Below are 27,773 nucleotides of genomic sequence, written 5' to 3'. Positions count from 1 at the left end.
TCTCAGCCAGGGTTTCACTTGCCCCAGAGTTCAGTGCAGTGCTAAAGCCCCCAAGAGTTGCTGAGGGCACAGTACCACTGCATGGTGGTGGCATGAGAGCAAAGAACCACCTGGAAACTCAAAAAGGAGCACAGTGATACAGTGAGCATCAAGTATATCAACATGGATCATGTATCTGACACATGAAAAGTGGGTGGCTTTTCCAAGACTAGTTTATCAAGGAACAAAGCAAGCTGTGGGTGTGAGGGTCTCATGCATTCCTTTCCTAACACATGGAAATTTACTTCAAGCCAACTAACAGCCTGAGCCAGCCTCCTCCGAGCTCTCCCTGCCCAGCAGCCTGGCTGCATGGCAGGGGTCTCTCCAGGAACTGCAATGCCCTCAAGTCTGGTCCCTGATACACACACAGTGCTCTTCCCCTCTGCAGATGCTTGCTAAGTGGCCGGTATCTCATACCCCGTAGTACAATGACTGTGATGTGTGCCTTGGTCACTTTGACCCTATCCTGGTTGCTGTGGATGACGGATTAGTCCCAGCAAGCCTCACCCTGAACTTGGTCAGTCATGTCCGTAACAACACCACATGAACACTGCTCCTGAGGTACCTCAGACAGTGGAAGTAGGGTTAGACTAGATATGAGAAAAAGTTCTTCCCTGTGAGGCTGGGGAGGCCCTGGCACAGGGTGCCCAGCACAGTTGTGGCTGCCCCTGGCTCCCTGAAGTGTCCAAGCCCAGGTTGGACGGGACTTGGAGCAACCCGGGCTCCTGGAAGGGGTCCCTGCCCATGGCAGGGGGTGGAACGAGATGGGTTTGAGGTCCCTTCCCACCCAAACGGTTCCGCGATTCTCCAGGCGATCCGAACTCTCTGCTCCCGACACTGGGTCAAGGAAGGTGCACGGCCGGCACACCCTGTCCTCCACACCAGAGTTCCCCAGCTGGGTGGGAAAAGCCCCGAGGTCTGGGACCCAGAGGCTCGGCTGCGGGCGGAGGCGGCGGAGGCCCGCGGAGGCCGCTCCACCCGCCCCAAAGGACAGCGACAGCCGGGGCCGCTCCGCAGCCGCTCCCCGCTCCGCGGCCCAGCCGCCGCCACGGCCGTGCCCAACGCGCAGGCCGGATTTAAACGGCGCCCGCTCCCACCAATCACGGCCCGGCCGGCCCGGCGCTCGCCCCGCCCCTGCCGCATGCTCGCCCTTCCATTGGCCGCCGGCCTTGAATTTTAAACGCTGCCGCCCTGCCCCTAGCAACTGCATCCCTGTGCGCCCGCCGATTGGTCGCCTCCTGGCACCGCCTCGCGCTCTCATTGGCCGAGGCTCGGCCAGTGCCGGCCGGCCGCTACCGAACTGCTACTTTCAAAAGCGCCGGGGCCGGAGGGGCGGGTGCAGCGCATCGGGCATGGGTGAGTGGGGACAGGACACGGCGGGCGTGGAGGAGCGGGGGGAACCGGGCACGGGTGAGTGGGGACGGGACGCCCCGGGCACGGGTGAGTCGGGGGGAGCCCCCGGCGATTGGGTGAGTAGGGTCTCCGAGGGCTGCGGGGGAGTGGGTGGCTCTGGGACCCCTAACTGGTGGGCGTGGGAACCCTGGAGGATGCTAGGGAGTAAGGGCTTCCAAGATCCCCGTCTCCCCTGGGAACTCCGGGGAGTGCAGGGGAGAGGGGAGCTTTGGGACCCCCGACTCCCCCAAGGGACCCTGACGGTTGTAGGGTAGTGGGGCTCTCCAAGACCTCGAGCCTTCCGAGGAAGTGCAAGCCCTTGCATCCGCATCCTTCTCTGGGATGTAGAAATCTGGGAATTGCCCGTCCTCCCTCCCACCTCGCCCAGCAGAGTGCTTTTGGTGACGGTCTTTGGGGTTCGTGTCCCTTCCTCCCTGGGAGCCAGCTTTGTCCCTTGCCTGGGCTTGTCTTGGGGCACCACCTGTCTGCCATGCCCCGGGAAGGGGTCAGTCCTGCCGTGTTAACCTCCAGGAGGGACAAATGGCGCCCCCGTTCTGCTCCAAGCTGGGAGGGTGTCCCTGGAGGCAGGCCAGCATCACATCACACTTTGCCTCCAGCTTGCTCACAGAGACCAAGGGAGAGGATGCAATTGCCACGCAATGCCAAGACGCTGACCACCAAGCAGTCTAGAGCAGGCAAAGTGGTCCCTGCTGCAGAGAATGTCGACCCTGAGAAGGTGAGCACCGAGCCGGGTGAGGGCTGTAGGGGTTGCTCCTGTGGGGCAGCTGACCACCATCTTTTAACAGCCCCTGTTGCAGGAGGAGAGCTGCCATGCCAAGAGGTCTTCATCCTCACCCCAGGGCGGGCCCAAGAAGAGATCAGCATTTGGAGACATCACCAATGTGAGTGCTTCGGTGAGAGTGGGGGCTCTGGTGCCCCCTGTGAGCCCCCCATGGTGGGGCATGCCCCATGCCCATTAGGAAGAGGAGAGGTCTCCCTGCAGGGCATATCTTGCTTTCCACTGTGCACCCCCTGTATGCCCTTGTTCTGATCCAAACAGGCTCGCAAGAACCAGGTGGTAGTTGGGAAGAAGGAGGCAGTGAAAGTTGCTCCACCCAAGGCACAGAAGACACATAATGCTTTGGGGGTGGCCAAGAACAATGAGATCAACCTAAAAAAGTGAGTAGCTGGGAGCAGGGGTTTGCTGCAAACTTGTCCCATGGGGACAAGTGGTAGAGGCTTCCCTTGGGTGATGGAGGCTGAGCCAGATGAAGAAGGGAACTTGTAAATCTACTATAAATGGCCTCAGGTTTTGGCAGGGGAGGGTTAGGTTGGGTATTAGGAAAAATTTCTTCCCCAAAAGGGCTGTCCAGCCCTGACGCAGGCTGCCCAGTTGTAGAGTCACCTTCCATGGAAGAATTTAAGTCATGTGGATGTGGCTCTTGGGGACTTGGTTTAGTGGTAGGCATGGCAGTGCTGGAGGAACTGTTGTCCTCAATATTCTTAAACGTCTTTTCCAGTCTAAGTGGTTCTAAGAGTCTGTGAGGATATTTTAGGGGTGGTTTTGCCCCTTCCTGAAGCAGCAAGAGTCTCTGGAAGGCTCCTTTCAAACAAGAAATTTGGTCTTCTCCCATCAATGATTTATACTCTTGTCCTTTCCAGGTCAATGAAGAAAACTCCCCCAACAGCTCCTGCAGAGCCCAAAGTGAATCCTGTGCCAGAGAAGCCGGTGTCTGTGCAGGAACTGAAGCGCCCTGAGGAGAGGGTAGGAGCCCTGGGCTGCAGCATTGGCCCAGGCCCATCACAGCACTGGTCTGTGGCTGCCACTGGTGGTACTGGAGCACCAGGCAGTGCTCTGGACCTTGGAGAGTCTTTAGGCAGTGTGATGGAAAGCTGGGGAGGGGGGCAAAGTGCACCACCATCTTCCTTCAAGAATCCTCCCCTGGGAAAGAGTGGGGCAGGGACTGCAGGGTGATGAGGTCAGGTAGGAAAAGGGGGGCACAGAGGGACAGCAGCCTTGCCTCAATGGGGTGACTGGCACCCACAGGGCCTCCCCCTTATTGCTGCCTCTTCCATGCCAGCAGGTACCAGCAGTGGAGGACATTGACAAGGAGCAGCTGGGTGACCCCTATGCCAATGCTGAGTATGCCAAGGAGATCTTCGAATACATGCGGGAAAGAGAGGTGGGTGATGCCCATCCAGGGGGTGATGGCCCTGTCAGGGGAAGAAGTGACTGCAGGCAGGGCTGCTGACTGCCCAGAGGCTCTAACCTGACAGGGGCCTGCACAGGCTGAGAAGGTGCTTGTTCGGGGGTGGGGATGTCTGCCCTGTCCCTGACAGCTGGCTCTTTGGCAGGAAAAATTTGTGCTTCCTGACTACATGGAGAAGCAGACAGACATCAGTGGGGACATGCGTGCTATCCTTGTGGACTGGATGGTGGAGGTCCAGGTGAGAGGGCAGGGCACAGCTTTCTGCACAGCAGCCTCCGTGCTGCCTTTGGCATGTGCTGCCTCAGTGTGCTGGCAGGGGCTCCTGTAACCATTCCCAGTGCAGAGCTGATCCTCCCCGTGTGGGCTAGGGATGAGCCTACATCCCTCCTTCTGAGCCCACTGGCACCCGAGCTTCTGTGAGAACTGGGTGGGGGCTGGGCAGGCCTAACTTCTGTCTGACACTGTTCTGACCCCCACTCTCATTCTTGCAGGAGAACTTTGAGCTGAACCATGAGACACTGTACCTGGCTGTGAAGCTGGTGGACCACTACTTGGTGGAGGTGGTGAGCATGAGAGAGAAGCTGCAGCTCATTGGCTCCACTGCCATCCTCATTGCCTCCAAATTTGAGGTGACTCTTTGTGTGTTCTCCCAGGGTGCAGGGGCAGAGGGGCTGTGTCTCTATGGTCCCTGTGGGGTTTTGGAGAAGGCCAGGCCACGGCCCTGAGAGCTGCCAGGGTGGCACGTCTGTCATGTTCCTCCTTCCTGTCCCAAGGGCAGCGAACACAGTCGTGGTGGCCTGAAACCTGTGTCCTGGTGTCACTGGAGAGCCAGTTTCTCTCTGCTCTGCACAGACCCATCAGGATACCTTGGTTTACCTAATGCAGGCATGGAGTTCAAGCCAAGGGCTGGAGGAGTACAGACATCATCAAAGTCCCACGCGGTGTTAACAGTCCTTGCGGAGTCCAGAGGCATCTGAACACTTATGGGGCTTGTGGGATGGCTAGGATCTCCTGAGGCCAGGACGAGCCCCCATTGGGGTGCTGAGTGGTTGTGCCCCTACAGGAGCGGTGCCCACCATGTGTGGATGACTTCCTCTATATCTGTGATGACGCCTACAAGCGAGAGGAGCTTATTGCTATGGAGATGAGCATCCTCAGCACCCTCAAGTTTGACATCAACATCCCCATCCCCTACCGCTTCCTGCGGCGCTTTGCCAAGGTGAGAGCATTTGGAGGGTGGGCTGGGTGCCCCCAGGCACCCCTTCTGTTGGCTCCATGGGACAGTGACTTGCAAAGCCAGGGCTTCAGGCTCCCAGTTGGCAGCAAGGAAACTCTGTCCAGGTCCCCTCAAGAGGGTTAAGGGGTGTGAGGATGGTGGTCTGTGATAGGCTGGGTGTGCCCCAGAGGTGGCATTCTAGATCCCAAAAAGGCTGGGAAAGAGGAGCAGCATTGCTCAAAAGGCTGAGCCTTTCCCTGCCACCTGGTTGTAGTGCGCCCGTGCCACCATGGAGACACTGACGTTGGCGCGCTTCCTCTGCGAGATGACCCTGCAAGAGTATGACTATGCCCGCGAGAGCCCCTCGAAGCTGGCTGCCAGCTGCCTGCTACTGGCACTTATCATGAAGAATCTCGGGGGCTGGGTGAGTACCTGCCTAATTCAGAGTACCTGTCCCTGCCGAGGCACTGCAGCGAGAAGCACTGCAGTGGGAAGCAATGGACCAGTGAGTGGGGTGATGCATTAGCGCTATGATCAGATTTGGATGCTGGACAGGGAAGATGATGGCTGTCCTGGCATTGAGGGGACACAATTTAGCCTCGCTGTCCCCTTGCAGACGCCTACACTGGAGTACTACAGTGGGTACAGTGCCCAGGACCTGCACCCCCTGGTGAAGAGGCTGAATTTCCTGCTCACGTACCAGCCCCGTGACAAGCTGAATGCTGTGCGCAGCAAGTACTCGCACAGGTGAGTCGTGGGATTCTGTCTCAGGCCTGTCCCCACCGCAGGGGGTGACACCACCAGCATTGCATCCTGGGGTTCTGTAAGGATCTGGGAGCATGGCTGGACGGGTGTCAGAGCTGTGGTTGAGCTCTAAGCCAACATGTTCCTTCCAGGGTCTTCTTTGAGGTTGCCAAGGTCACTCCCATGGACATGCTCAAGCTTGAGGAGATACTCACTAGCTCCTAGCCCTACTCTGTGAATAAGCCTGTAAATAATGGGGTACCCTCAAGCAGGGTGGTACCATGTACATAATAGTAATTTTAACTGAGGAAGAGGTGGGGAGGGGGGGAAAAAAAAAGTCATGTGTAATTGTTAATAAAATGTGTTTGTCATATGTGCTGGCACTGGAGACTATGAGCCCCAGCACTGTACTTCCCCTTGTTGTGATGGGACAGAGGGTTGACAGCAAGGTGACAAGTGGGGAGCAGGAAGCTCGGGGGTAAAAGCTAGAAAGGTATTCTCAATCCCCTCCTCCCCACCCCTCACCTTCCCCTTAGTAATGACACTATGCGAGCAGCAGCAGCAATGAGTATCTTCTCTCCAAATATTTACACAGCATAAATACCTACGTGGGGAAGGGGAATCTTTGCTTTGGCTCCAGGCTTGAGCACACAGAGGGTGGCCCCAGCTGCTGTAGTGACCCTGGTAAGTGATGGGGCTGGACTGGTGGTCCATCACCTATCAGGTTAGACCTCCGCTTCAGTGTCTCCAGCCCCATAGGCTGGGGGACAAGTAGTGGCACCAGGGACACTGGGGACAGACAGGTAAAGCGAGGCAAGCAGGGGGGGCTCCATACATATGGGGCAGGGGCAGGGACCTGTTCCCCTACCCAAACCCTGTTCCCTGGGGGCAGCACCCACCCAGCACCTGGGCTGGGCTCCTGCCCTGCTGTCAGCCTAGGGCAGGTTGCTGAGCTCCTTAATAGCCTGAAGGATCCTCTTCATATGGCCCACTTTGGTGATCCCCAGGTCCTGCAGGAAAGAGAAAGAGAAGGTGATGTATTTGCAGAGGGCAGCTCTTGGCTCTTGCTATGGACAAACCACAGGGTGGAGGATGAGGCACAGCCCAGCTCCCCATGCTCTCCCTTGCTGGAGCATAGTGCTTGCTTGAAGCCCTCTGTCCTCTTGAAAGCACATCCCCATGCCTGAATGCCGGTGAGGGTAGGGTGCTGTTGATACTGCTTTGGACAGGTGTATGGAGCCTTGCAAGCTGGAGGACCAAAGGCCACCCCCCTCCCCTGCTTCCCCATCCCTGTGCACAAGCTGCACAAGCTCAGCTCTGTGGACCCAGATGTAGGGCCAACTTGCCACCAAGAGGGATAGGAGGGATGGAGGACACCATGCTCCCCAGGGCTGAGGGTCCCTCAGGAGGCACAAGGGGGTTGTACCTTAAGGTCTCTCCTCTCCAGCAGAATCAACTCTGAGCCCTGGATGTCATGCCGGACAAAAATGTCTCTGTATTCCCCTAAACCGAGTGCTTCCAGCCAAGCTGCCACCTCCTCGGAGCCCCACTTGTCTGCTAGCAGAGAGGAAAACCACAGTGGTGGACCACTGGTGCCTGTGGAGGCAGTGGGACGCAGCAGGGCAGGCAGCAGTGAGGGCAGCCTGTGGTCAGCAGCCAGCATACCCCCTCCCACCCCTTGGCTCCAGCAGGCCCAGAGGCCACAGCCTGCTCAGGCTGCAGAGGTCTCTCGTCTCCTTGGCTTACTTACAGATCACCTGAGCTGCTTCCCCTCAACCAGACTCCCAGCCATGGACAAGGGACCTACCCAAAGGTCTGAGCTGTACCAGAGCCCCCTTTTCCCCCTAGGCAAGTTGTTATGGGGTTGGGTGCTCTGTTGTAAGGGAGCTCTTGGTGACAAAGGTGACACCCCCGGGCACCTAGGTAATGCCCTGTTCACCCTTCCTGAGGATTCTTCCCCAGCATGCCCAGGACAGGAGATGGAGGGATAGGTCAGCACAGGGCGATCCTTTCTAGGATGGACTGCACCACCTGTCTCTCCCTGGCACACTGCTCACTTTACCTGGGAGCACACTGTTGGCCTTCTGCTTCTGCAGCTTGTCCTTCTCCTTCCTGGGCTTGGGAATATTGAGGCGAAGCTTAAAGCTGCCCTTGTTGGCACTGCTGGCACCTTCCTGTAAGAAGCCAGGCTTGGTGGGATGCTACAGCTCCCTGAGGCCAGACAGTGGGCTGTTCCAGACCCCAGTCCCTGTGCACCCACCTCCTCAGCAGGGTGGGCAATAGGCCCCAGCCAGTGGATGTCCAGCAGCCGCTGCAACTCCTGGCCCAGCACACTCAGGGGACCATGAAGCGCCTCCTCCTCCTGTGGCGAGTCCAGCTGTGGGGGACAGGAACCATACCCAACCCTGCTGCTACCCCCAGAGGTACCAGCTTTGGAGAGCTCTGGGTGCTCTCCAGCCCCTCACTCACCGCCTTCCCTTCCAGGAATGCCCTGGTCTCAGCCCACAGCTCCTTGATGCTCAGCACCACCTCCACAGCCATGTTCCTGCTGAGAAACTGGCGCAGAGGGATAACCCCTTGAGCGGCAAGGGCCCCACGGGGCCTGGGTAAAGGCTGCCTTACACTCCCAGTCCTTGCTCACCTCTGAAGTGCCAGCAGCTTTGTGGGAGAGGGCTTCACTCAGTGCCAGGGAGCTGGCATTGACCGCATGTGCCAGCTCCTGCTCCACGGCTTTGTGAGCCTTGGCTGCCTCATGGATCCTGTGGGTGATAGGGGCTGGAGCTGCCAGGGCACCCCCGGGCTGGGCAGGCACCTTTGCACGGCCACAGCACAGTTCCCCCTTCCCTGTGCCTACCACCTCCCCCTTCCCGCAGTCTGACCTGGCAATGAGGGTCTCGGCGACCCGTGAGACCTGCTGCAAGAGGCTGTTCTCCTCCTCAGTCAAGTATTCCATGGACTGCTGGGAGCTGAGCCGCGGCCGTGTGGCTGCTCGGTAGCCCTCCCCCTTCTGTTTGTCCTCCCAAGACTTGAGGGTACTTTCAAATGCCTGCAGGGGACAGACACAGCCTCTCTGAGATGGTCACACCTCCTTATGTCCCAGCACGGTCTTGCTGAACACCCTCATCTCACCCGGTCCCTTGTCAGCATCTGAGCTCTGTTCTTGTGCTGGATTTTGATGATGCCGGGTGGCTGGATCCAGGCCTCTCCATCCACCTGCACAGGGACACCCTCGTCCCCCCGGATGGTGATCTTCACCATGCGGCACTGCGGGGCAGACAGCCCGGGGGTGGCATCAACAGCTGCCAAGCTGAGCAGAGCCACACTGCCCCAGGCTCCGCTGCTGCCCTGAAAGCTTTCTGGCACCACCTGTGGTCCTGCAGGGTGCCTTGCCACTACCTGTGCAATGCGATGGTGCTGGAGGTTGATGACCCGTGACACAGCCATCTGGATGCTGCCAAAAACTGCCACCACCTCCAGCTTCTTGTCATCAAAGGATGGAGCCCCAAAGTTCTGTAGAGGACCACTACATGTAAGACTTCCAAAAGGGACTCATTTTGGAACCAGCTTTTCCCCTATGTGAGCCTAAGATAGGGACACCCCAGCCCTAGGGTTTCATAGGACTGGGGAAAGAACATTACACCACCCAACTCATCTCATGGTACTGGCACTCACATTGTCCTCCTTGGTGCCTCCCCAGAAGTTGATGCCCCCAGCATAGCTGGGGATGTTGAGGACAGCAATGCCCTGCAGGCTGGGCAGCGAGATAGGCACCCCATCACACTGCAAGAGAAGGTTAAGCCTGGGGGGCTGCTCTAACGCTGCTCCTCCCACCCCGTCCCTGTTCTCCCAGCCCTGTACCTCCAGCTGTACCCGCTGTTCCAGGTTCTTGTAGGTGCGCTGCAGGAGCTCCTTTGTGCCTAGCACCCCATACCACATCATGTTCTTGGTGCGACTGCTGTGGGGCAAAGTGGAACAGATATGGGGCTGTGGGCTCCCCACTGCCTGTCACAGGCTCTGCACCCTTCCTGGGGCACTGTGCGGAACAGTCCTGGACTCTTGGCCCTACCTTAGTTTCTTCAATTCCTGCTACCTCCTAGGAAAGCCAAGGGTGCAGCATGTTGCACCCAGATATTGACCTTTCCATGCCAGCATGGTAATGTCCCTCTCTCCTGGTGCAGAGCAAGTAAATCCCACCAAGCCCTCGTGTCTTCACCCTTTCTGGGGTGTATGCAGCCTGCCACCAAGAGGTGTTCATCCCAGTAATGGGTGCAGGTACAAAATCTGCTGCAGGAAGGATTCCCAGCACAGTAGCACTCAGTAACCCCTATGGCTCCCAGCACCTTGACGGTCCCTCGTGGTGCAGGCACTGGAGAGCCAGGGGTACATGTTTTTCCTCAGGGAAATCAGGAGGTTACAGCCAACCTGCACTTCTTGGGGTGCTCATCACGTTTGTTGTTGAACTCCAGGGAGATCTTTGCATCCAGGCCAATGCCAAAGTAGTTATTCATCACGCATTTCTCTGAGAAGTGGCTGAAAGCGGCAAACAGGGAAAGCAGGTTGAGCAGCAGCTGCACATTGGCGACTCCGGGTTGGCACCAGAGGATGCGGTGTAACACCCACTGGAGCGGAGCAGCTGGCACTGGGAAACCTGACCAAAACTAGCAGGGATGGCTGCATTTCCCTCAGTCGCCATGGCGGGACACCCATGGCACAGCCAGAACCCGCGTGCAGGCAGGAGCACCGAGCTCCAAGCATCAGCCAGAGATCCCACATCGTGCACAGGCAGGCTCCCCCAGCACGGGCACTGCTTGGCCAGGGATGCCATACTGGTGGGCAGAGGCTGCTGCAGCAGCCTCCTCAAAGGGGCAGCATAGTAGCAGCTCTGCTCCTACTCTGTGATGGGCAGTGAGAGTGGGCCAGGGTCCCTGGAGCACACAGAACACCTGACTCACAGGGTGCTGGCATCTTCAGGGAACTGCAAGCTGCCAAAGGTGTCTGGCCGGTCCAGAATGATGGAGGAAGATGTAGAGGTCACCGTCAGCCGCTGGGAGCCTGGCCAGGGTGGACAGGGAGTTAGCTGCCTACATGGGCTCTCACCCTGAGCTCATCCCACGCTCACCCCCATGCCCCCACAAAATGCTATGTGCCCTGCTGGCATCTTACTGAGCTTCTCCTCCTTCTTGCTGAGCTCCTCCGAGCTGTCCTTGCTGGGGCCCACGCTGCCCTGGTAGGCTTGGGTCTGCTTGTTCTGCTCATCCACAGCTGGATCCAAAGAGGGGCATGACAGGGAGTCTGTGCAGCCCTGTGGCCCCTCCTCATGTCAGCCCTGTGAGCTCGTGCCAGGAAGGCCCAGGGTGGGGCCACTGCTGCCATCCCAAGGATCCCAGGGGAGAACAAACGCACGGGTCCAGCACCAACCCACTGTGGCTTCACAGCCCCTGCCAGGCTGCTGCAGCATCAGGGAAGCTGCCAGCTCCCCCCACTCCCTCACCTTTCTCCGTTTGCTCAATGATTTGCCGCAGGGCTTTCTTCAGGCTGTTTGCCCGCAGCATGAGTTGCTCCTTGGATTTGAAAATGCGAGGCATGGGGCTGGGGTTAAAGCAGGCAGCTTTTTCCTGGTCCTTGACATCAGCATGGGTGGCCTGTGCCATTTCTTCAGGGACCACGATGGCCTGAGCCTCCTCATTCAGCTCCCGCACCAACGAATCCAGCTTTTCATTCAGCATGGCGCACTGTGAGACACCTACCCCACTCAGCACCTGGCACAAGCTGCTGCTCCCCACCAGTGCTGGGTGCTTCCCTGGGCACTGTGAGTGCCTGGATACCCCCAAGCACCTGGACTCCCCCATGCCTGGGTACCCCAAGCATGGACAATACATGCCCAACAAGGGCATAGGCCCGCGGAGTGGAGCAGCCCCTCCCCTGCTCAGGGGCCGTGCCACCAGCTTGACCCAGCCCTCCAGCTCCCCTAAACACACCTTCCGTGCCATCAGCTCAGCCTCCTGCTTGTTCTCTGTTGCCCTCTTGTAAGCCCGCCCAACTTCGGTCACAAAGTCATTGACGGTGCCACAGAGGAACCTGCCGAGGGAAGTGGCTGGAGGTCAAGAGGGGCACAGCATGGCCAGCGAGGCACAGATGCCAGCCAGGGGGGCTGCTGAGATAACTAACACCCACTGCTCCAGAGGGGCAGCGCCATGATTATCTGCCAGGCAGCAGCACGGCTGGCAGCTGCTGATGGCTAGTTGAGACAGCCTGGCCAAGGGGGGTGCAGTGGTCTTGGGAATATGCCCCAGCCCAGCAAAGGTGCTCTGGCACTCCCATCAACAGCCTCCTCCTTACTTTGCAGAGGAGATCACCACTGAGTGCTTGTCTGACTCCAGGATCTTGGCCAGGTGGAAGGCAACAGAGTCGGCGTAATGGGAGATGTGGACCTGGGGAGCAAAGGTGGAGACAGCTGGAGCCTTGCTGCCCTGCCGTGTGCCCCACTCAGGGCTGGGGCTTTGCCCAGCCAGCCTTGAACCTGGGATAACCAGCCCTTATTCAGCCCATTCACCACCACTGAGGGCAGCCATGCCCATGCTGCTGGGCAGAGGGGAGGTTAGTTACATCAGAAGGGAAACTGAGAAAAGGGGCTGAAGGGGAGCACACACAAGGGTCCAGAGCAGCTGGCTGGTGGCACGGTAGCTCTACCTCACCTTCTGCCTGTTCCCAACTGCATATACCAGGCTGAGACCTGCCAGGCTCATTTCATTGCATGCAGCTGACTGCCAGCCCCCTCATAGACCCAATCCCCAGTGATCCCCAGCATGACCTCTTCCTGTGCCATCCCTCCCTGTGTGTCCCTGAACTGGGTTGAACAGGAACACACCCTCCAGCATGTCCTCCCCATCTCAAGCCATCAAGTGCCAACAGTTCCCACCTGGATGTTGGAGTCCCCGTTCTCCTCTTCCTTCAGGGCTGAGGGGGACTGCTTGGGGACCTCATAGGTCAGCACGCTCCACCTGCCAAGCAGAGACCATAGCTGCTTGCCATCTCCTGGCCTCCTAGCACAGGGACAGGCAAGGAACTCGGACAGGCTGCCCAAGAGATGCCAAGGTAGGGGGGAGAGAGAGGCATGTATTCTGTGCCCTGCTCACCGGTCCAGCATCTTGGTGGTTGCCCTTTCCAGCTTCTCCAGGATCTGCAGCAGCTGAGTGTCATCGTCACACAGGCTGCCCCAGCCCAGCACCCGTGCCAGGTCATTACCAGTCCCCAGTGGCAGGACACCCAGCTGACACTGCAGGAGAGAGACAGAGTGGGGGGAGCTCAGAGCAGCTCCCAAGGGCACCTGTGACACCCCCAACCCTGCTGTACCCATTGCTTGGCAGCACCTGGGGCACACAGAGTTTGCCAGCACTGGGGATGGTGCCAGCCTGCACTAGCTAGCTATGACAGGCACTCCCACTCACCTGCTTGTGGAGGCCAAGGGCATCAATCTCAGAGAGCACCCAACCCACGCTGCCATCCCCACCACACACCAGGATTCTGAAGGTGGAGAACTTCTGGAAGAGGCGCAGCCTGGGTGGAGGGCAAGGAGAGAGGGACTGGGTGCTGTTCCAAGCACCCACCAGGATCCCACCAAGGCAATTCCAGGGTGCCCAGACTCACGCTTACCCCAAGTGTGGGCCCCCATTCATGAGGTCAAAGACTTGGGCTGGGTTGAGGAACTGCTTGAACTTGCGCAGAAACTTGACACCCTGGTTGTCCCCGCTCTTGGAGTTGACAAAGGCCAGGAGAGGGCTGGAGCAGGTGGAGGGGCAGGTGGCTTTCCAGAAACCTGCAGTAAGCCCAAACACATGAGCCCCAGCTCTCACTCCCCACACCCACTTCAGGAGAGCAGTGTGAACACCCCATCTGTGCCAAGCCCAGCCTGTGGGGTGATGAGGCAGGAGGGGCAGTGATTAGGATGTCCAGGGGATGGTGAGGGGCAGAGGGAAGAGGAAGCACTTTGCTTTTAAAGAAACAAGATGGGGAAAGAAATGTGCCCAGGGCAGAGCAGGATTGACAGCTGGCCCAGAGCCTGCACCTATCTCAGGCACATCTTGGCCATCCCAGCCCCCTGGCTGGTATCAGCAGGCTCCTTCCCTTGGCAGACCCAGCAATGCTGCAGCAGGGACCACATCAGCCATCACTGCCACCGGCACCAGCTCCACAGCCATTGCCCTCAGAGCCCCGTGGGCTGCAACCAGGAGCCTTAGCACCCCCACCACAGCAAGAGCATGGGGGCAACATCCTCAGAGCCCACCCCCTCCTTGCCTGGCCACCACTCGTCTCCACTCCCAGCCCAGCCAAGCAGAGCAGATCAGTAACACAAAACACTGGGAGCTGCTGAGTCAGAGCGTGGGCTGCAGCGGAAAAGCTTGCTGCCAGCAGTACCCATATGCTACAGCAGGACAGCGTGGCAGGACAAGGGGGGACGGAGGCCTTGCTAAGCTGTTCCCAGTCGGGTGGGCAACAGTCACAGCCACAGATGGCTGGGCTGCTGGAGAGGGACCGGGCAGAGATGCTGCCAGGGATCAGCCACCGAGGCTCTGGAGCTGAGGAGCAGCCATGTGATGGTTACCCTGACAGCATCCCGGTGAGTAACAAAGGCAAGTGAGCCACTGCCTGAGCTGAGTGCTGAAAAGCATTAAAGGAGGAAGAAAGAAATATCCGGAGTAGAAGAACAGATTTTGTTCAGTGGAAGCCAGCTGGGACACTCAGGAGATGGAGACAGCTGGGGAGCCCCCTCATGTCCCACATGGCTTCTCCCTGCAGTGCCCCGTGGCAGGGCAAAGCTGTGCTCTGCACTACCAAAAAAACAGCTGAGCTTCAGACACTGAGAAACAGCCCAAGCAAGAGCTTTATCCTGACTTGAGAGATGCGGAACTATTGAGGTGCAACAGAGGACAGCCCACTTCAGGGGTGTAGGGCTGGCACCACTGATCCCAGTACAGAGGTGGCCTGGCAGGAGCAACTAAAGCCACATGCGGGCAACATGTGCCACCCCAAAGCCCATAGAATACCACCAAGCCCTGAAGCAGAGTGCAAGGCAACACGCAGCCTTCAACCAAGGGAGGGGCACTGACTTTGGAGCCTCCTGAAAACCCCACAAAGCTACCCCACAAAACAGGCACAGTGCCACAAGTCGAAGCCTCCAGAGAACCTCAGAGAGCTCAGAGCCCTATTCCAAACAGCCTGTCACCAGGCCTGTGCCCTTTACCACTCACCATCAGAATCGATGCTGTTCAAGGCAGTTGGTGGGATGATGGACACTTTGTACTGGCCCAGGGGGCACCTCTTGCCAAGGAGCTCCTTGCAGGCACTGTGAACCTGGGAACACAGGAACACCTGTGTAAGCAAAGCTGGGGGATGCAGCACCAAAGTCCCCAGCATCAGCTTTCCCAGAGGTGCACACAAGAGGGGCAGTGCTGTCTGTGCTGGGAGAGGGGCGGGGACAGGGATGGGGACATCCTTACGATGGCCTTGCACCAGAGACACCGCCAGTCCTGCAGCCTCCGGACACTGCCACAGGTGCGGTCGCAGACAGCACAGCGAGCGCTGACAGGCAAGTTCCCCTCCAGCCACTGATGGGGCATGGCCACCTGCAGAAAAGGGAGCCACCAATGGCACCCTGCACGCTTGAGGGAAAGGTCATAGGCCACCTCTTTCCCTAAGCACCATGGAGGTGGTGCCATGCAGCAGGGCAAAGCAGGTCTGGGACCCTTCCTATGTCCTCTCATCTCTGCCTGTCTGGTCCCTTGAAGCCATCAGCATGTGAGGCAGGGCAGACGTGTCCCCTGAAAATGTCTGGAGGTGGCCCCACCTGGACAGCAGAAAGGGATCCTGACAGAGGGTGCCAGAGGAGGTGTCCCCAAGCTAGGCCCCTGCAGAGCCAAGCCCAGAGGCCACACAGTGCAGGGGACAGCTACAGCTTCTTCCAGCTTCCTGATTTGGGCACAGCAAGGCCAGTTCTGCTGGAGGATCTGTCCTGCCAGGATCCCTGCCAGGGAGTCCCCTGCTTACCCCGTCCTCATCCTCGATGATTTCAATGCCGATGGAGGCCAGAGTTGTCCACTTGCAGTTGTTTGTGGCTCTGACGGCACAGCGCTTGTGTGCCTTGAACTTGCAGACTGCATGGGGGGGAGCAGTGAGGAGCAGGGAAGGTCCCCACAGCATGCACATCCCAGGTCCCAAACCCCTCTGCATCTGTGCAGCGGGCATCACCCTGCACCACTCCTGCTCTGGCCCACCCTTGAGAGGCTGCCCTGCCCACCTCCCAGCAGGATCCCAGCACTGACCTTCACAGGAGAGGCCGTGGGAGGTGACCCCTGGAAGAGCTTCGCGGCACACGTTGCAGAAGGTGGGGCGGGCGTGGGAGCAGGCGTACCAGTTGTGCATGCCCGAGAAGTGCTCCATGTTGAACTGTGTGGCCTGGAGGCACAGCCCTGCCCCATCAGTGCCTGGGACCCTCAGCTGGCACTCCCTCCCTCCCTCCAGGCCTCCCGAGTCCTCCCAGCCCAACTCCTGTCTTCCTTGTGGTGCTATGCCAAGGGCAACAGCTCTTGTCTGGCAGTCAAAGGTACACAGAGGAAAACACACTCTGCACGGAAATATGGATTTACACAGCACTCTGCCCACATCACCTCATGGATCTCCCACTTCTGGACAGATTTCAGGGCAGTGATCCAGTCCTCCATCTCCTTCCGGTTCTCCGCACATAAGATGAGCTTCCGGAACGGCGTGATCACCTGCAGGAGCCACCATCCCCATGTTCTCCTGCAAGGCCACCGCCAGCCAGCCCGAGCCCAGCACAGACCCCAGCAATCTCTGGCACACCAGTGCCTCCTCCAGCAGCAGGAGGCCATGCTGTGGAGTGCCTCATGGCTCTGGGGGCATGAGGGAGGTCTGTAGTGCCTCCCCACAAGGTGCCGAGGTCTCCACAGGGTGCAGTTGGTAGCCCCACACTTCCCTCACCGTGAAACTGTTGTTGATGTTCTTGGTGCTCGTCTCAGCCACACTGGCATCAGATAGGTCCACCTCATCAAAGATCAGGGACTGTGAGGGAGGAAGCAGACTCCCAGTCCACCAGGCAGGGATCTCTGTCCCCTCTGGGCTGGAAGGCTCGAGTCCCCCCTAACTGAGCATGCTGGCAGTGCCCCCCCAGCCTACCTTGGCATCCTTAGCATAATAGAGTGTCCTGCCTCGCAGCTTGAAGTATCGTCTCTTCCACCTCTGGAAGGAGCTCGTCTGCTTCAGCAATAGGCCCTCCTTTACGCTCTTCTGCAGAGACCACAGTGTCCTGAGCTCCTGTAGCCCCCCAGGATCACCAAAGCCACCATTTTCCCCTGTGAAAACAATCCCTGGGTCCCCAGGAGCACAGATTGGACATTCTGGGGCTCACTCTCTGCTGCATGTAGCAGGGCAAATTATGTTCCGTGCCCACCATCGCCTGGGCACTCCCTGTGATCTGGAAGGATGCTGCTGGGCATGGCAGGGCTGAAGGATGCAGGTCCCTAGAAGCCAAGGGCAGAACTGGAGCCAGGAGAGCTTCCTTTAAGAGGACACCAGTGCTCCAGAGATACCAACACTGCATCTTGGAAGCGGCATTACCTGGGCACTGAGGCCCCAGCCAGTTTGGAGAGCAGACAGCTGGGGTTCAGCCAGCTCTGCCTTGTCCCCACAGCCCTTGGAGGGGACAACCTGGGGCTGAGGGTAGCCCACAGCAGGCTCTGTGGTAGAGCATCCCCTGCAGCACAGTGCATCACCGCAACCTGGCTGCCCGTCCTCTGCCCTCCCCGAAACGCAGCACCTGCCAATATTTACCCTTCTCACAGTGATGTTTACAAGACTCAATTAATTAGTGTTTGCAACATGGCTACGAGCCTGAGCAGGGCGGCAGAGATGCTCTGGCACTGCCTCATCTTTGATTGTATCTTCTTTAAACACCACCGGCAGCTCCATTCCGCTGCTTCTCTGCAATTAGCTGCCACAGTAGTTGTATCCAATCCAGGCACACGATGACAAGACACATTTAATGGCAAATTAGCACTGGGCACGAGGGCACAGCGAGGGAACCGTGGCCCTGGGGTTCTGCGCTCCTGTGCCAACCCATGCGCTGCAAGAGGTGGCACCCAGGCACCCACCAGCCTGCAAACACACCAGCCCAGGGTCTCAGCCTTAACCTACTGCCCCATGGCTCTGAAGCAGATGGCCAAAGCAACAAGAATAGCAGGAGCCTTCAAAGCCACAGAGAAGCTAAAACCCTGCCTGGGGTGCTCCCTGAGCCTCAACTCCCCAAAACGCCTAACCCTCCCAAACCTCCCCGGGGTACCCACCATGTTGTTCCTTGCTCTCTTCCAGCCTGGAGTTTGAAGAGGGACATTTTAAGCCTTTACCACTCCCCAAGACTGGTGCAGAGTTTGGCTGTGGTCAATCACCACGATGCCTAGGAACGGTGCAGGTTCAAACAGCCCAGTTGTCCCCAGTGCCCGCACCCCAGGACACACTGCACCCTTCCCCTGGCCTCTCAGCTGTGAGAGCACAGAGGGGTCCTTCCAGTGGGGTCCAGCTGTGACCCCCAGACCCACACACAAACCATGCACCCCAGCAGTCCTTGTCTCACACCAGGAGAGAACAAGCCAGGGTCCTACCATAGCCAGGTGGGATCCAGCCCCAAACACCACATCCACCACACCTGGCTGCACTCAGGTGCAGGTGCTGTGTTTGCTGCAGTCGTTGCTGCTGCTGCAAAGGTCAGTGTGTGACAGTGAGGAGTTGTGTGAGGAGCTGTGATGATGGGGGAGGGAGCAGGAGAAAATGATGAAGGATGAAAAGGAGAAGGAGGAAGAGGCATGTCCATAATGGTGCCTCACAGCAGGGGCTGGAGCCAGCTGGGCACAGGCACTCTGCCTGGCTCCAGGGCCATAGGGGTGGCAGGATACAGCAAGGACTGGCTGCCTGGGGAGATGGCACCCACTCCTGCAAAGGAGGGTCAGAGATGAAACACCCTCAGCAGCAGCTCCTGACAGCAGCAAAAAGTCATCACTCAGCCCCAAGATGTCACAGTCCTGGCCATCTCAGGGACAATATGCAGCAGCCCTGAAAGGCAGCGTCCCCCACCTTCACCACAACACCCATCAGAGTTTTACAACACTTCCAATACCATGACTGGGGGGAGTGTGTCTCAGTTTTCCACCAGTGCAGACTAATCCCAAGCCATCCCAGCATGGGGCAGCAAAATTGGTGCAGAGAAGCTCAGGGTGCACCTCTCCCCACACCCACCCCTGGGGGCTGCTTTGGGCCCTCTGTCATCACATACAGCATTTTGCTGCACAGCTCATGTCAACAGCTGCTCATCCAGCCTCCATCATCCCTGGTGAGTGATGCCATGTGGTACAGGTTCCATTGGTGCCAGCATGAGGCCAGACAATCCCTTCCTGGGGAAAACAAGGCAGGTCCCCTTTCCAAAATAAGCCCAGGAGCCCAGCTGTCCCACACTGCCTGGGCAGGCACACAGGTCTGGGGTGCTGGAGGGCTGGTTTGGGATCTCACTGTGGTAAGCCACCCACCTACCTCATTTTTTGAATATTGGTCTCAGCCAGGAGCACCTGCTCCAGCTGCTGGAGCAGGGAGCAGCTCCCAAACGGCTCCTGGTTTTGAACCCCTGCTTTTGGAATGGACACAGGAGACCTGAGAGGCACCAGATGGCCAAGGCTAGCAGCAGGCCCAGCGTGGGAAGCCCCACTGCAGCAGCATTTCTGGGTGAGCCCCATGTTTCCTCTTTGCAAACAGGAAAGGGGTGGGGATTCCAAGGGCAGACAGACCATGCCAGGGTGGCATCACCCCTGCTGTGCTGGCTCCCCGAAGCCCTGTCCAGGGCACCAGGGTCACCACAATAATATAGGAACTGGCTATTAGGTACCCTAAGGCTCAAAAGAGCTGGAGCTGAGCACCTGCAGCACAGGGACTGCCTCTTCTCCCTGGAGAGTTTTAGGGACACTGGCAGCCCCTGTTCATTGGGCAGGGAGCTCTGCACCGGTCACTGCACAGCTGTAAGCACAGTGTGCCACCCACACCCCAAAACAAACCCAAACCCCTCCACTCACCCCAACTGCAGCTTTTCTGTCTGGAGAGCCCCAGGCAGCACTGCAGGGAGCCTCAGCAAAGCCAGCGCTGGTCCCATGTCAGCAGCCGAGGCGGTACAGCCAGAGCCATGTACAACCAGCCCAGCAATCAGCCAGGGCCAGCTCCCCTGCAGGGCTCTGTCCCAGAACTCCACTGCCCCATCCCGAGGTGCTTCCTGCTCCCTCCAGCCCAGGGACTCAGCACCAGCACTGGGGAAATCCCAGAGGCACAGGGCAGGAAGGCAAAGGCAAGAATGAAACCAAACAGCATCTGCAGACACACTACCACCTCCAGCTCAGGTGCAGCTGAAGTGGCAGTGGCAGCAGAGCCTCAGAGGGGATGCAGGTAAAAATGGCCCTGGGAGGATGGCCAGCCACTTGCCGTGCCAGGACTGGGCTGGTTCCCAGAGGCCATCATGCCACAGGCTGGCTGTGTGCTCGGCACAAGCAGGGAGCTTGAACCGCAGCCCAGGGGAGCTCAGCACCCTCCAGCAGGGATTCTTCCAGGTCAGGCTACAACCCAAAATGCCAGCTCTTCCTTCAGCCCTAAAGCAGAGCCCCAGGATGCTGCTTTGTTCTGTCACCCCACTCTCCCAGCTCTGCCACCACCATTCCTGAGAAGAGACCCTTGTACAGCCAGGTCTGACCACATCTGGGGCAGGAGGGTTTTCCTGCTGGGATCAGCTTGGACAGCAAAGGAGTCCCTGGAGAAGAGCCAGGAAGGTTGTTCCTCAGGAATGCTGTCATATATGGCTGGTGAGCACCACGCTGCCTCCCACACAGATGACCACCCTACACCATTCCTGAAGGGATATACATGTCCCTGTGACCACACGATGCCTCACCCCGTAGAACATGACAACACACCAACCTGCATTGCACCAGCATCATTCCAGACAGCCACCCTCCTGCTCCAAGTGCAGCAGCCCACTGGGCACAAGCCAGGGTCCAGTTGTATCAGAGCTCATCCCCTAGCTGAGCCAGCAGGCATCAGGACAGCAGAGGAAAGCTGGCAGACCTCAAAAAAGCCCAGCTGCAGGGCTTCCACCAGCTGCTAAGCACCCCATGGGTTGGAGTCAGTTGGAAACCTTATCAGGCTTCGTGACACAGCAGAGCTCTTCCGGGACTGGGCAGTCAGGGGGCTCAGTGCCTGAGGGGTGCTATGGCCCCACAGGCGCAGCTGCTCCCAGATGGTGGAGCTTTCTGCCATTGCAGGACCAACCACAATATGCCTTCCCTGTGCTGGGTGGATGCTTAAAAGGAGATTCCAGCACCAGTCCTGACAAGCCATCACATCGTGCCCACAAGGCAAGGGGAAAGGGGACAGTGAATTAACAGGAAAGGAATGAAGAATGGAGCCCCCAGAAGAAAGGCAACCCCCATAAAGCACATCATCCAGCAGCTGCTTTTTAAAAATGAGGTCATGCTTCCCTATCTACAGCCACATTGGTCCCCAAGCATCCCGCTGGCAGCCTGACCTGCGCTGGTTCCCCCTTGCTCCTTGTGCCCCAATGCTGGTGGTCACAGCCCTCCCACTCTGCCCAGAAGGGGTGGGCAAGAGCTGATAGGCAAGAGTGATATTCATACACTGGAAAAAGTGAGCGGGGAGAGGGCAGAGTGCTTGAGAAACCTCACAAACATCCGGCTGGTGACAGTAGGGCTATCTTCACACCCCAGGCACCAGCTTGGCGAGCCCTGATTAATGAGAGCAAGCCCAGCCTCCCTGTGTCTCAGACAGTGTTTTCTCGTGTTGAGGTGCAATTTCCTATTTTTTCATCTCTGTCCATTGGTGGAGATCACTGATAAGAGCCTGGTTCCCTCTTTGCTGCACCTTCCCTTTCAAAAACTGGGGACCCCTTGGTTACAGTTGCTCCTCCAGGCTGAACAGTCCCAGCTCTCCCAGACTCCCTCTGTATGAGATGCTCTAGTGTCCCACCAGCGTCAGGTCTGGAGGGATGCACTGCCCAGGAGCCACGGTCCACCCTCCTGCTGCAGAAGAAAGCATCAGTCCTGGCCTTCATCTTTCCAGACCTGGCCCCAGCCAGCTCTGCCGTGCTTTCTTCATCTTTTGGCCAGGATTTAGTGCTCAGTGGGTAGCCTTCCCCACAGCCTGGCTCTATAGCACTGCCTCACCAGGGTCCCTACAGCTGTCCAACACCCCAATATGCACAGGTACAGCTTGCCCCATTCCTGGGGCACCCTGAGCCTGCAGCAAGGACAAGAAGCCGTCATTCCCCAGGGTACTAATAACTCCACTGTCCTCCCTGAGCCCCACGGGAGGATTCTGCTGGGTCCCTCAGCCCCACCAAGCAGCTGTGATGTATCTCAAGATCAGGAGTTTGGGAACACGATCCTCCTTTCCAAACAACAGACAAGCCATGTGGCCCCTGCCCACCATGGCCATGCACATTGTGTCCATGCCATGGGCAACCCTGGATCCCTGGCATTCACCCCGCAGTGCCCCCCTTGATGCCTCCACCTCCCAGCTGTGATGAAATCACCGCAGGACCTGTCACTTGCTGAACCAAACAGCGCTGCTGGACTACTCTCCACTTCCACTCAGCTGCTGGGAGAGGCAGTGCTGAAGCAGTGATGGGAAACGAACGCCCCAGCCACATGGGCAGGATGTAACCCACCACCCCCAGCAACTCAAATGCGTTGGTGCACCCCAGAACCAATGCCCCCTCTCTCCCCTTCGCCTTCTCTCCATGCCCACTGCTAAGGGGACCAGTGCTGGGAAGCAGCATCACATCCCTCTCCCACTTTGCCCTTGCACGCCTAAAACCTGGTACAGGCAACTGGCAGCCCCCAGCTGCATTGAGGGGGGGTGAGGTCAGCAAGGCCCCATCCACCCTGGAGCCTTTCCGTCCAGCAGGGACACCTGCATCTGGCAGCTGTTTTTGTCACTGAGCACAATGACCTCACCGCCTCCTTGCCAATGCTGGCACAAAGCCCCCAGAGCATGTCTGCAGTTCCAGACTGGAGGTGTGGAGTGGGGGAATGTGACTGATGTGGAGGCTTGACGAAGGGACTTGGGGGCATGGGCATTCAGAGTGCAAAAGCACTGGGACTGGGGAGCAGCAATCAGAAGGACTCAGCTGATCCCAAAATGATCCTCACCTGCCCCTGTCCCAGGAGCTGGACGGCAGCCTGGAATGGGAGGAGCTGCCTGCTTCCATCACCACAGACCAAGGTCTCCCCAGTCAGTATGGATGGGCAGTGGGGTGGAGGTTCTGACCTTTCCCAGCCCCTCAACATGGCAGGCTCCTATAGACCCTCTCCAGCACACCACCTACCACATATGACCTAAAACAGGACAATGTGCCCTGACCCCCCACCACCAGTTGTCTCAGGAGCTGCCACCCTGGCACTGAACTCTGCCTTACTGTGTTCTTTAGGTACCTGCCACTGAGGTGCAGGAAATGATTCTCTACCCCAGCCCTACCTGGGTGACAAGGATGTCAAGACAGGGGTGTTGCTCAGGAAGGTGCCTGCCATGGCACACACTCTGTGGCTGTGGCTGGAGTGACATGCAGCACATGTCATGTCAGAGCCGTGAGCCTGACCTGGATGGCAGCAGCAATCTCATTCAAGAATCTTCATCTCTGTAGGGAAGGAAGGAGTCCATCCAACCAGAAGCCAGGCTGGCAAATGTAGTCCTGCCCATCTGGACCAGGGCAAAGGCATTCTCAGGAAAAGCACTGAACCCCAACACTGGAAACACAGAGGTGGTGGGGGAGGCATACACAGCCCACTCTCAGGCCCCTTCAGCTCCAGCTCTCTCACTCTCTCTCCCAGCTCCATGGGCTGTTAACCCAGACATGGAATTTCCACCTGCCCATCCATCACGCCACCTGCCTCCCCTGGCACGCTGCACAGCATCATCTCCTGCATGGCTAATTGCTGATGCCAGGCAGGATGTGGGCAGCAGCCACAGCAGGCAGGGAGACAGCCTTTCCCCACATGCAGCCTGTCAGCGGTGAGGCCAGAACCTGCTGGTGTATGGGGGGCTTTGGCGATTGGGCTGGGGCTCAAAGCATGCTCGTGTTCCTGTGCTGCTGCTGTAGGACATGGGCATAGCCCAGCCATCTGCCCCTTCCCCTCAGACTTCCTGGCACTGATGGCTCCCTTCGATGTCCCTGTGCCCCCCAGCATGGCAAGTGCTGCATGGCAAACTCCAGTGGCTACTGCTTCCCTTCTGGAATGGTACTGAGGGCTCACACACAGAACTTAGCATCCCCAGGACCCTGCCCACCGGCCTGGCTTCCCACCATGCCTCACCCCCAACACCCTGCACCCAGCACAGCCTTCTACACCCACCAGGCAGCCAACCTGGAGAGGGCAGAGCTGGTGCCAGCCTGCTTCAAAAAAGGGGAAATTGAGGCATGTTCCTTGAGCAGCCAGAGGGACTCAGTAAGACCCCCTCAATGCCCCATGCCCCAGAAATCTCTTCTGCCAAGTGGGAAAACCCCACGGTGCTAGGTTGGGAGCATGCAATTGCCATACCTCTGTGTAGGCATCCTGTGCCCCACCTCGTGCCAGTGCACCAGGCTTGGCACAACAGCCAAGCCAGGGAAAGCAGGTGGGGAGCCTGCCCCAGTCCCAAGCATCCCCACAGCTACCACCAGTCCCAGTACACTGCCTCATTCCCCTTCCTTCATGCCCTCAGCACCCAACACCAGAGTCTGGTGATAGCCCCTGCTCCACAACTGCATTCCTATGGTGTGTTTTCAGAGCTCTCCCCTCTCCTGGAGCAGCACAGCCACCAAATCCCCACTGAGGGGTGGCTGACACCGGAGGCTGGCTGCGGGGGAATTTCTAGCAGCCCCTGTGTGCTGCCCAACCCTGCAGGTACTGCCTTGACTCACTCCACCACCTCCTTCCTGCAGCTGAAAGGTGGATGCAAAGGGACCATTTGCCCAGCATGTCATCCAGAGCATCCTCCCAGCACTGTGTCTGCATCCTCCCTCCCCAAAATGTCCCCCCAAACCTCCTTCTCTCCCCACATCCCATCTAGCCATTCAGCCCAGATTATTTCTCCCTGTATTGCATTTCACTGTCCCGACTTGGGATGCCTCTGACCATGCACTCCTGTTAGGCTAAAGGCGCCACACCCCGTATTTTGTAGGTACTGTCAAAATAGCTTTTTCTGAGCAAGCTGTGATACACACACACCCCACAGCTGCTCTCATGCCAGTGGCTGTGAAGTATGAGTGTCACATCAGACCTCAAAGGTGTTCCCATCTGTCCAGAAAACCACCACCGGGGACTGGATCAGTGGGAATGGGGCCCGCAGGGGAGCTGGCACAGCCAAATTAATCTGGGGCACTAGGAAAGATGCAGGTTCCATTTTGCCATCCAAGAAGCCCTGCACATACAATGCCTGCAGCAGAGTGTGGGATCCCAGGAGCCTACAGAACTGTCATGACCCTAAATCTCAGCCCTAGAGCATCCATAGGGCAGAGCCTCCTAAAAAGAGTCCTCTTCTTCCAGGGACAGGTAAGGGGAGCCCCAGGGGATACAAATACAGCATGAAGGCAATGTGGTACGGGCTGTCTGGGTATGGGAGAGGCCCTGTTCCCAGATAGTGGGATAAAATCCGTGCTTCACAGCCCCATGGGACCAATGCTGACACCACCACTGTGGGGTTTGCACGTTTCTATGTGCCCTCCCACAGGGCACAGGGGGCCAGAACCCTCCCAGCTCTGGCTGGGTCAAGTCTGCCAGCAGCAAGAACCTGGTACTGATTTACACCCTAGAGAAGGTGAACTCCCCCGTCCCGTTCTCAGCAGTGACCCCACACCCTGCCAGCCCCTCACCTGCGGCATTCCCCCACCACTGACCTTGCTTCTCATCTGCCCCGAGGTGGAAACCTTCCGGATGAGCTTGTGAGAGCTGCCCTCCTGCTCGCCCTCACTGTCAGACGACTCCTCACCACCCACCTCGGGTGAGATGGGCGCCAGCTTGTCCGAGTCCAGGGACAACACTGATTCCTGGGTCTTCCTCGAGAACAGGTCCCCAGGCACCAGCTTCTCAGCCATCTTCCGACCTGACTCGGCTCAGAGCTTTGCAGCCTCCTATGACAGCCCTGGGAGGACAAGGACGCATAGGAATGGAGGAAGAGCCCTGAAGAGGCATACACGGCCCCTCTTCCTGTAGGGCTCCACCAGCTGGGAGGTGCAATCCTAGAAATCAAGGGAGATGGCGCTTCCTCGCCAGGAACTCAGGGTGGCACCCTTGCAGGCAGTTTTCCTTCCTTGCCTTTTTTCAGTGTCCCAACTATTCCTCAGCCTACCTGGCATCCCGACCTTGTCCCTGGCTTGGGCACAGGAGATTGTGGCTGCCCCATGCTCGGGCACTGGTACATTGGTGCATAGAGGGGTGGAATCCCTTCCCGCAGCCCGTGCTATTTGCCCTTGTTGCCCACCCCGAGATGCTGGACTGTCCTGCGTGGCCGGGGACAGCGCAGGGATCTCCACGAAAAGCAGCAGCTGGACCCTACCATCCGCCTGGCTCCGGCAACTGGGAAGAGATGGATGAACCTTCCACGCCCGTGGGTCGCCAGCCCCGAGCAGGTGACTGCGGGTGGGCTGGGATGGAGGGGTAGCGCGGGATTCCCGCATGCGGAGGAAGCCATCTCCCCACGGCATCCCTGCCGGCACCGAGGGCTGAGAAGGGACTCGGGGGCACGTACCCCGACGAGCGAGCCTGGACGGCAGCAGAGCTGCCGTGCCCGGGCCGGGGTTGACGGGAGGCACCCCGCGGCGCCGTGCCGGGCCCCGCACACCTATCGCCGGCCGGCTCCGCCGCGCCCTACCCCTTCCCCGCGGTGCCGTCTCTCGGCGCAGCAACAAGCGTCGCGAGGAGAGGGAGGCGGCGGGAGTGAGGGCAGCGCTGCCGACCCCCCCCCTCTCCCTGGGTGCGTTGCTTCCTCCGGCCCCAGGGCTGCCGGGTGCCGGATCCCCGCCGAGCATCCCGCAGCACGCCCAGGCGGGGGAAGGCGGAGCGCCCCCCCCGCCCCGCACACACCTTGCACGACCCGAGCCGCCGCCGCCGCCGCCGGTGCAAGGTCGCTCTTTCTCCGGCTCCGGCCCGCCGTCCGCAGCCCCGCCGGGACGTGCCTCGGCAAGCGGCCCCGGCCCTGCCCCTGCCGCAAGCCCCGGCCTGCTCGGCGCGGCGGGCGCTGCTGCGCGGCGCGGGCGGCCCACGCACGGCCCCGAGCATGCGGGCGCAGCGGGCACCCGCGCGCCGCCGCGCGCATCCGTGTGCGGCACCCGCGCGGGCACGGGAGAGCACGTGCGTACACGTGCGCGCTGCCCGCCCACGCGGGCACGGTGGGCACAGCCGGCGCGCGTGTGCTCACGCACCGCCACCGAGCGCATACATACGCACGCTCCCGCACGCAGCCAGGCACGCGCAGCCCAGGCGTGGGCGCGCGCACACGCACACACACACGCACCCCGCCGCCGTGCACATACGTGTGCACACGTTCGCACGTGCGCGGGTGGGCACGGCTCTGGCAGGGGCGTGCACGTGCTCCGCCGCCGCGCACGAAGGGATGTTCCCCTCGCAAGGGCACATGCGCGGGCATGGGAGAGCACATGCACCGCTGCAGTGCACCTGTTTGCGCACCGCCCACGTGGGCAAGGCCAGCACATGTGCAGGCGTCATAGCCAGACATGTGTGTTCACCATCCACACGGGCTTACGCACAAGCAGGCACATGCACGGTTTCCATGCCCGTATCTGTGGTCACAGACCACACGCACAAGCCTGCGCACCCCAGGCGTGGGAAAGCACATGCACCACGCGCGTGCACACAGATGTGTGTAGGCACTGGGTGAGCACATGCACTGCCACTGTGCACATATTTGTGCATTCCCCACATGGACAAGGGCAGACACGTGGCTGGTACAAGTGAGCATTCACACCATGGCCTCACACATTTTTGTGCACATACCCACATGCACACCCCAGGCACAGGCGAGCATGGGCACCATTGCCATGCAACCATATGGGCATATAGTGA

General features: G+C 58.9%; 2 protein-coding genes across 14 annotated transcripts; one reads left to right on the top strand and one right to left on the bottom strand.

Annotated features, from left to right (window-relative positions):
• The first annotated feature begins 1,266 nt into the window (after positions 1–1,266).
• On the top strand, positions 1,267–8,132 carry CCNB3 (cyclin B3). Of its 9 annotated transcripts, none has more exons than XM_058423287.1 (13): positions 1,267–1,395; positions 2,049–2,167; positions 2,250–2,333; positions 2,492–2,610; positions 3,094–3,196; positions 3,516–3,614; positions 3,787–3,879; positions 4,133–4,270; positions 4,705–4,860; positions 5,132–5,281; positions 5,474–5,604; positions 6,197–6,285; positions 8,086–8,132. In XM_058423287.1, exons 1-13 carry the CDS (start codon positions 1,392–1,394, stop codon positions 8,115–8,117), a joined length of 1,317 nt encoding a protein of 438 aa, XP_058279270.1. In that variant the 5' UTR covers positions 1,267–1,391; the 3' UTR covers positions 8,118–8,132. The 9 variants fall into 9 exon arrangements, with proteins under 9 accessions (XP_058279270.1, XP_039940223.1, XP_039940221.1 ...); XM_040084289.1 differs by having other exon boundaries at positions 3,513–3,614; XM_040084287.1 differs by having other exon boundaries at positions 2,238–2,333.
• Positions 6,171–26,862, bottom strand: DGKK (diacylglycerol kinase kappa). Of its 5 annotated transcripts, XM_040084285.2 has the most exons (30): positions 26,775–26,862; positions 25,589–25,833; positions 16,792–16,902; positions 16,597–16,677; positions 16,266–16,370; positions 15,921–16,053; positions 15,646–15,752; positions 15,099–15,224; positions 14,850–14,952; positions 13,255–13,417; positions 13,050–13,158; positions 12,738–12,877; positions 12,521–12,602; positions 11,941–12,032; positions 11,580–11,679; positions 11,093–11,333; positions 10,765–10,863; positions 10,554–10,653; positions 10,024–10,131; positions 9,460–9,556; positions 9,274–9,381; positions 8,998–9,111; positions 8,731–8,865; positions 8,481–8,647; positions 8,243–8,360; positions 8,071–8,157; positions 7,862–7,978; positions 7,664–7,775; positions 7,028–7,158; positions 6,171–6,611 (listed from the first exon to the last, which is right to left on the bottom strand). In XM_040084285.2, exons 2-30 carry the CDS (start codon positions 25,784–25,786, stop codon positions 6,537–6,539), a joined length of 3,459 nt encoding a protein of 1,152 aa, XP_039940219.1. In that variant the 5' UTR covers positions 25,787–25,833; positions 26,775–26,862; the 3' UTR covers positions 6,171–6,536. The 5 variants fall into 5 exon arrangements, with proteins under 5 accessions (XP_039940219.1, XP_039940216.1, XP_039940217.1 ...); XM_040084282.2 differs by having other exon boundaries at positions 8,243–8,647; XM_040084283.1 differs by having other exon boundaries at positions 7,028–7,155; positions 8,243–8,647.
• Between the last annotated feature and the right edge of the window lie 911 nt (positions 26,863–27,773).

This window comes from Hirundo rustica, chromosome 21 (assembly GCF_015227805.2).
Source record: "Hirundo rustica isolate bHirRus1 chromosome 21, bHirRus1.pri.v3, whole genome shotgun sequence".
NCBI lineage: Eukaryota > Metazoa > Chordata > Aves > Passeriformes > Hirundinidae > Hirundo > Hirundo rustica.
This window is presented reverse-complemented; position numbering and strand designations above follow the sequence as displayed.

What these genes read in the sequence shown, in the direction of transcription:
- DGKK (XM_040084282.2), bottom strand. Translation starts at nt 25,786, where the DNA reads ATGGCTGAGAAGCTGGTGCCTGGGGACCTGTTCTCGAGGAAGACCCAG. An exon ending in CCACGGCCTCTCCTGTGAAG is followed by an intron (nt 15,753 to 15,920) that starts GTCAGTGCTGGG and finishes CCCCCCATGCAG; the next exon opens with TCTGCAAGTTCAAGGCACAC. An exon ending in TCATCGAGGATGAGGACGGG is followed by an intron (nt 15,225 to 15,645) that starts GTAAGCAGGGGA and finishes CCTTTTCTGCAG; the next exon opens with GTGGCCATGCCCCATCAGTG.
- CCNB3 (XM_040084286.1), top strand. An exon ending in ACTGGATGGTGGAGGTCCAG is followed by an intron (nt 3,880 to 4,132) that starts GTGAGAGGGCAG and finishes TCATTCTTGCAG; the next exon opens with GAGAACTTTGAGCTGAACCA. An exon ending in TCCTGCGGCGCTTTGCCAAG is followed by an intron (nt 4,861 to 5,131) that starts GTGAGAGCATTT and finishes ACCTGGTTGTAG; the next exon opens with TGCGCCCGTGCCACCATGGA.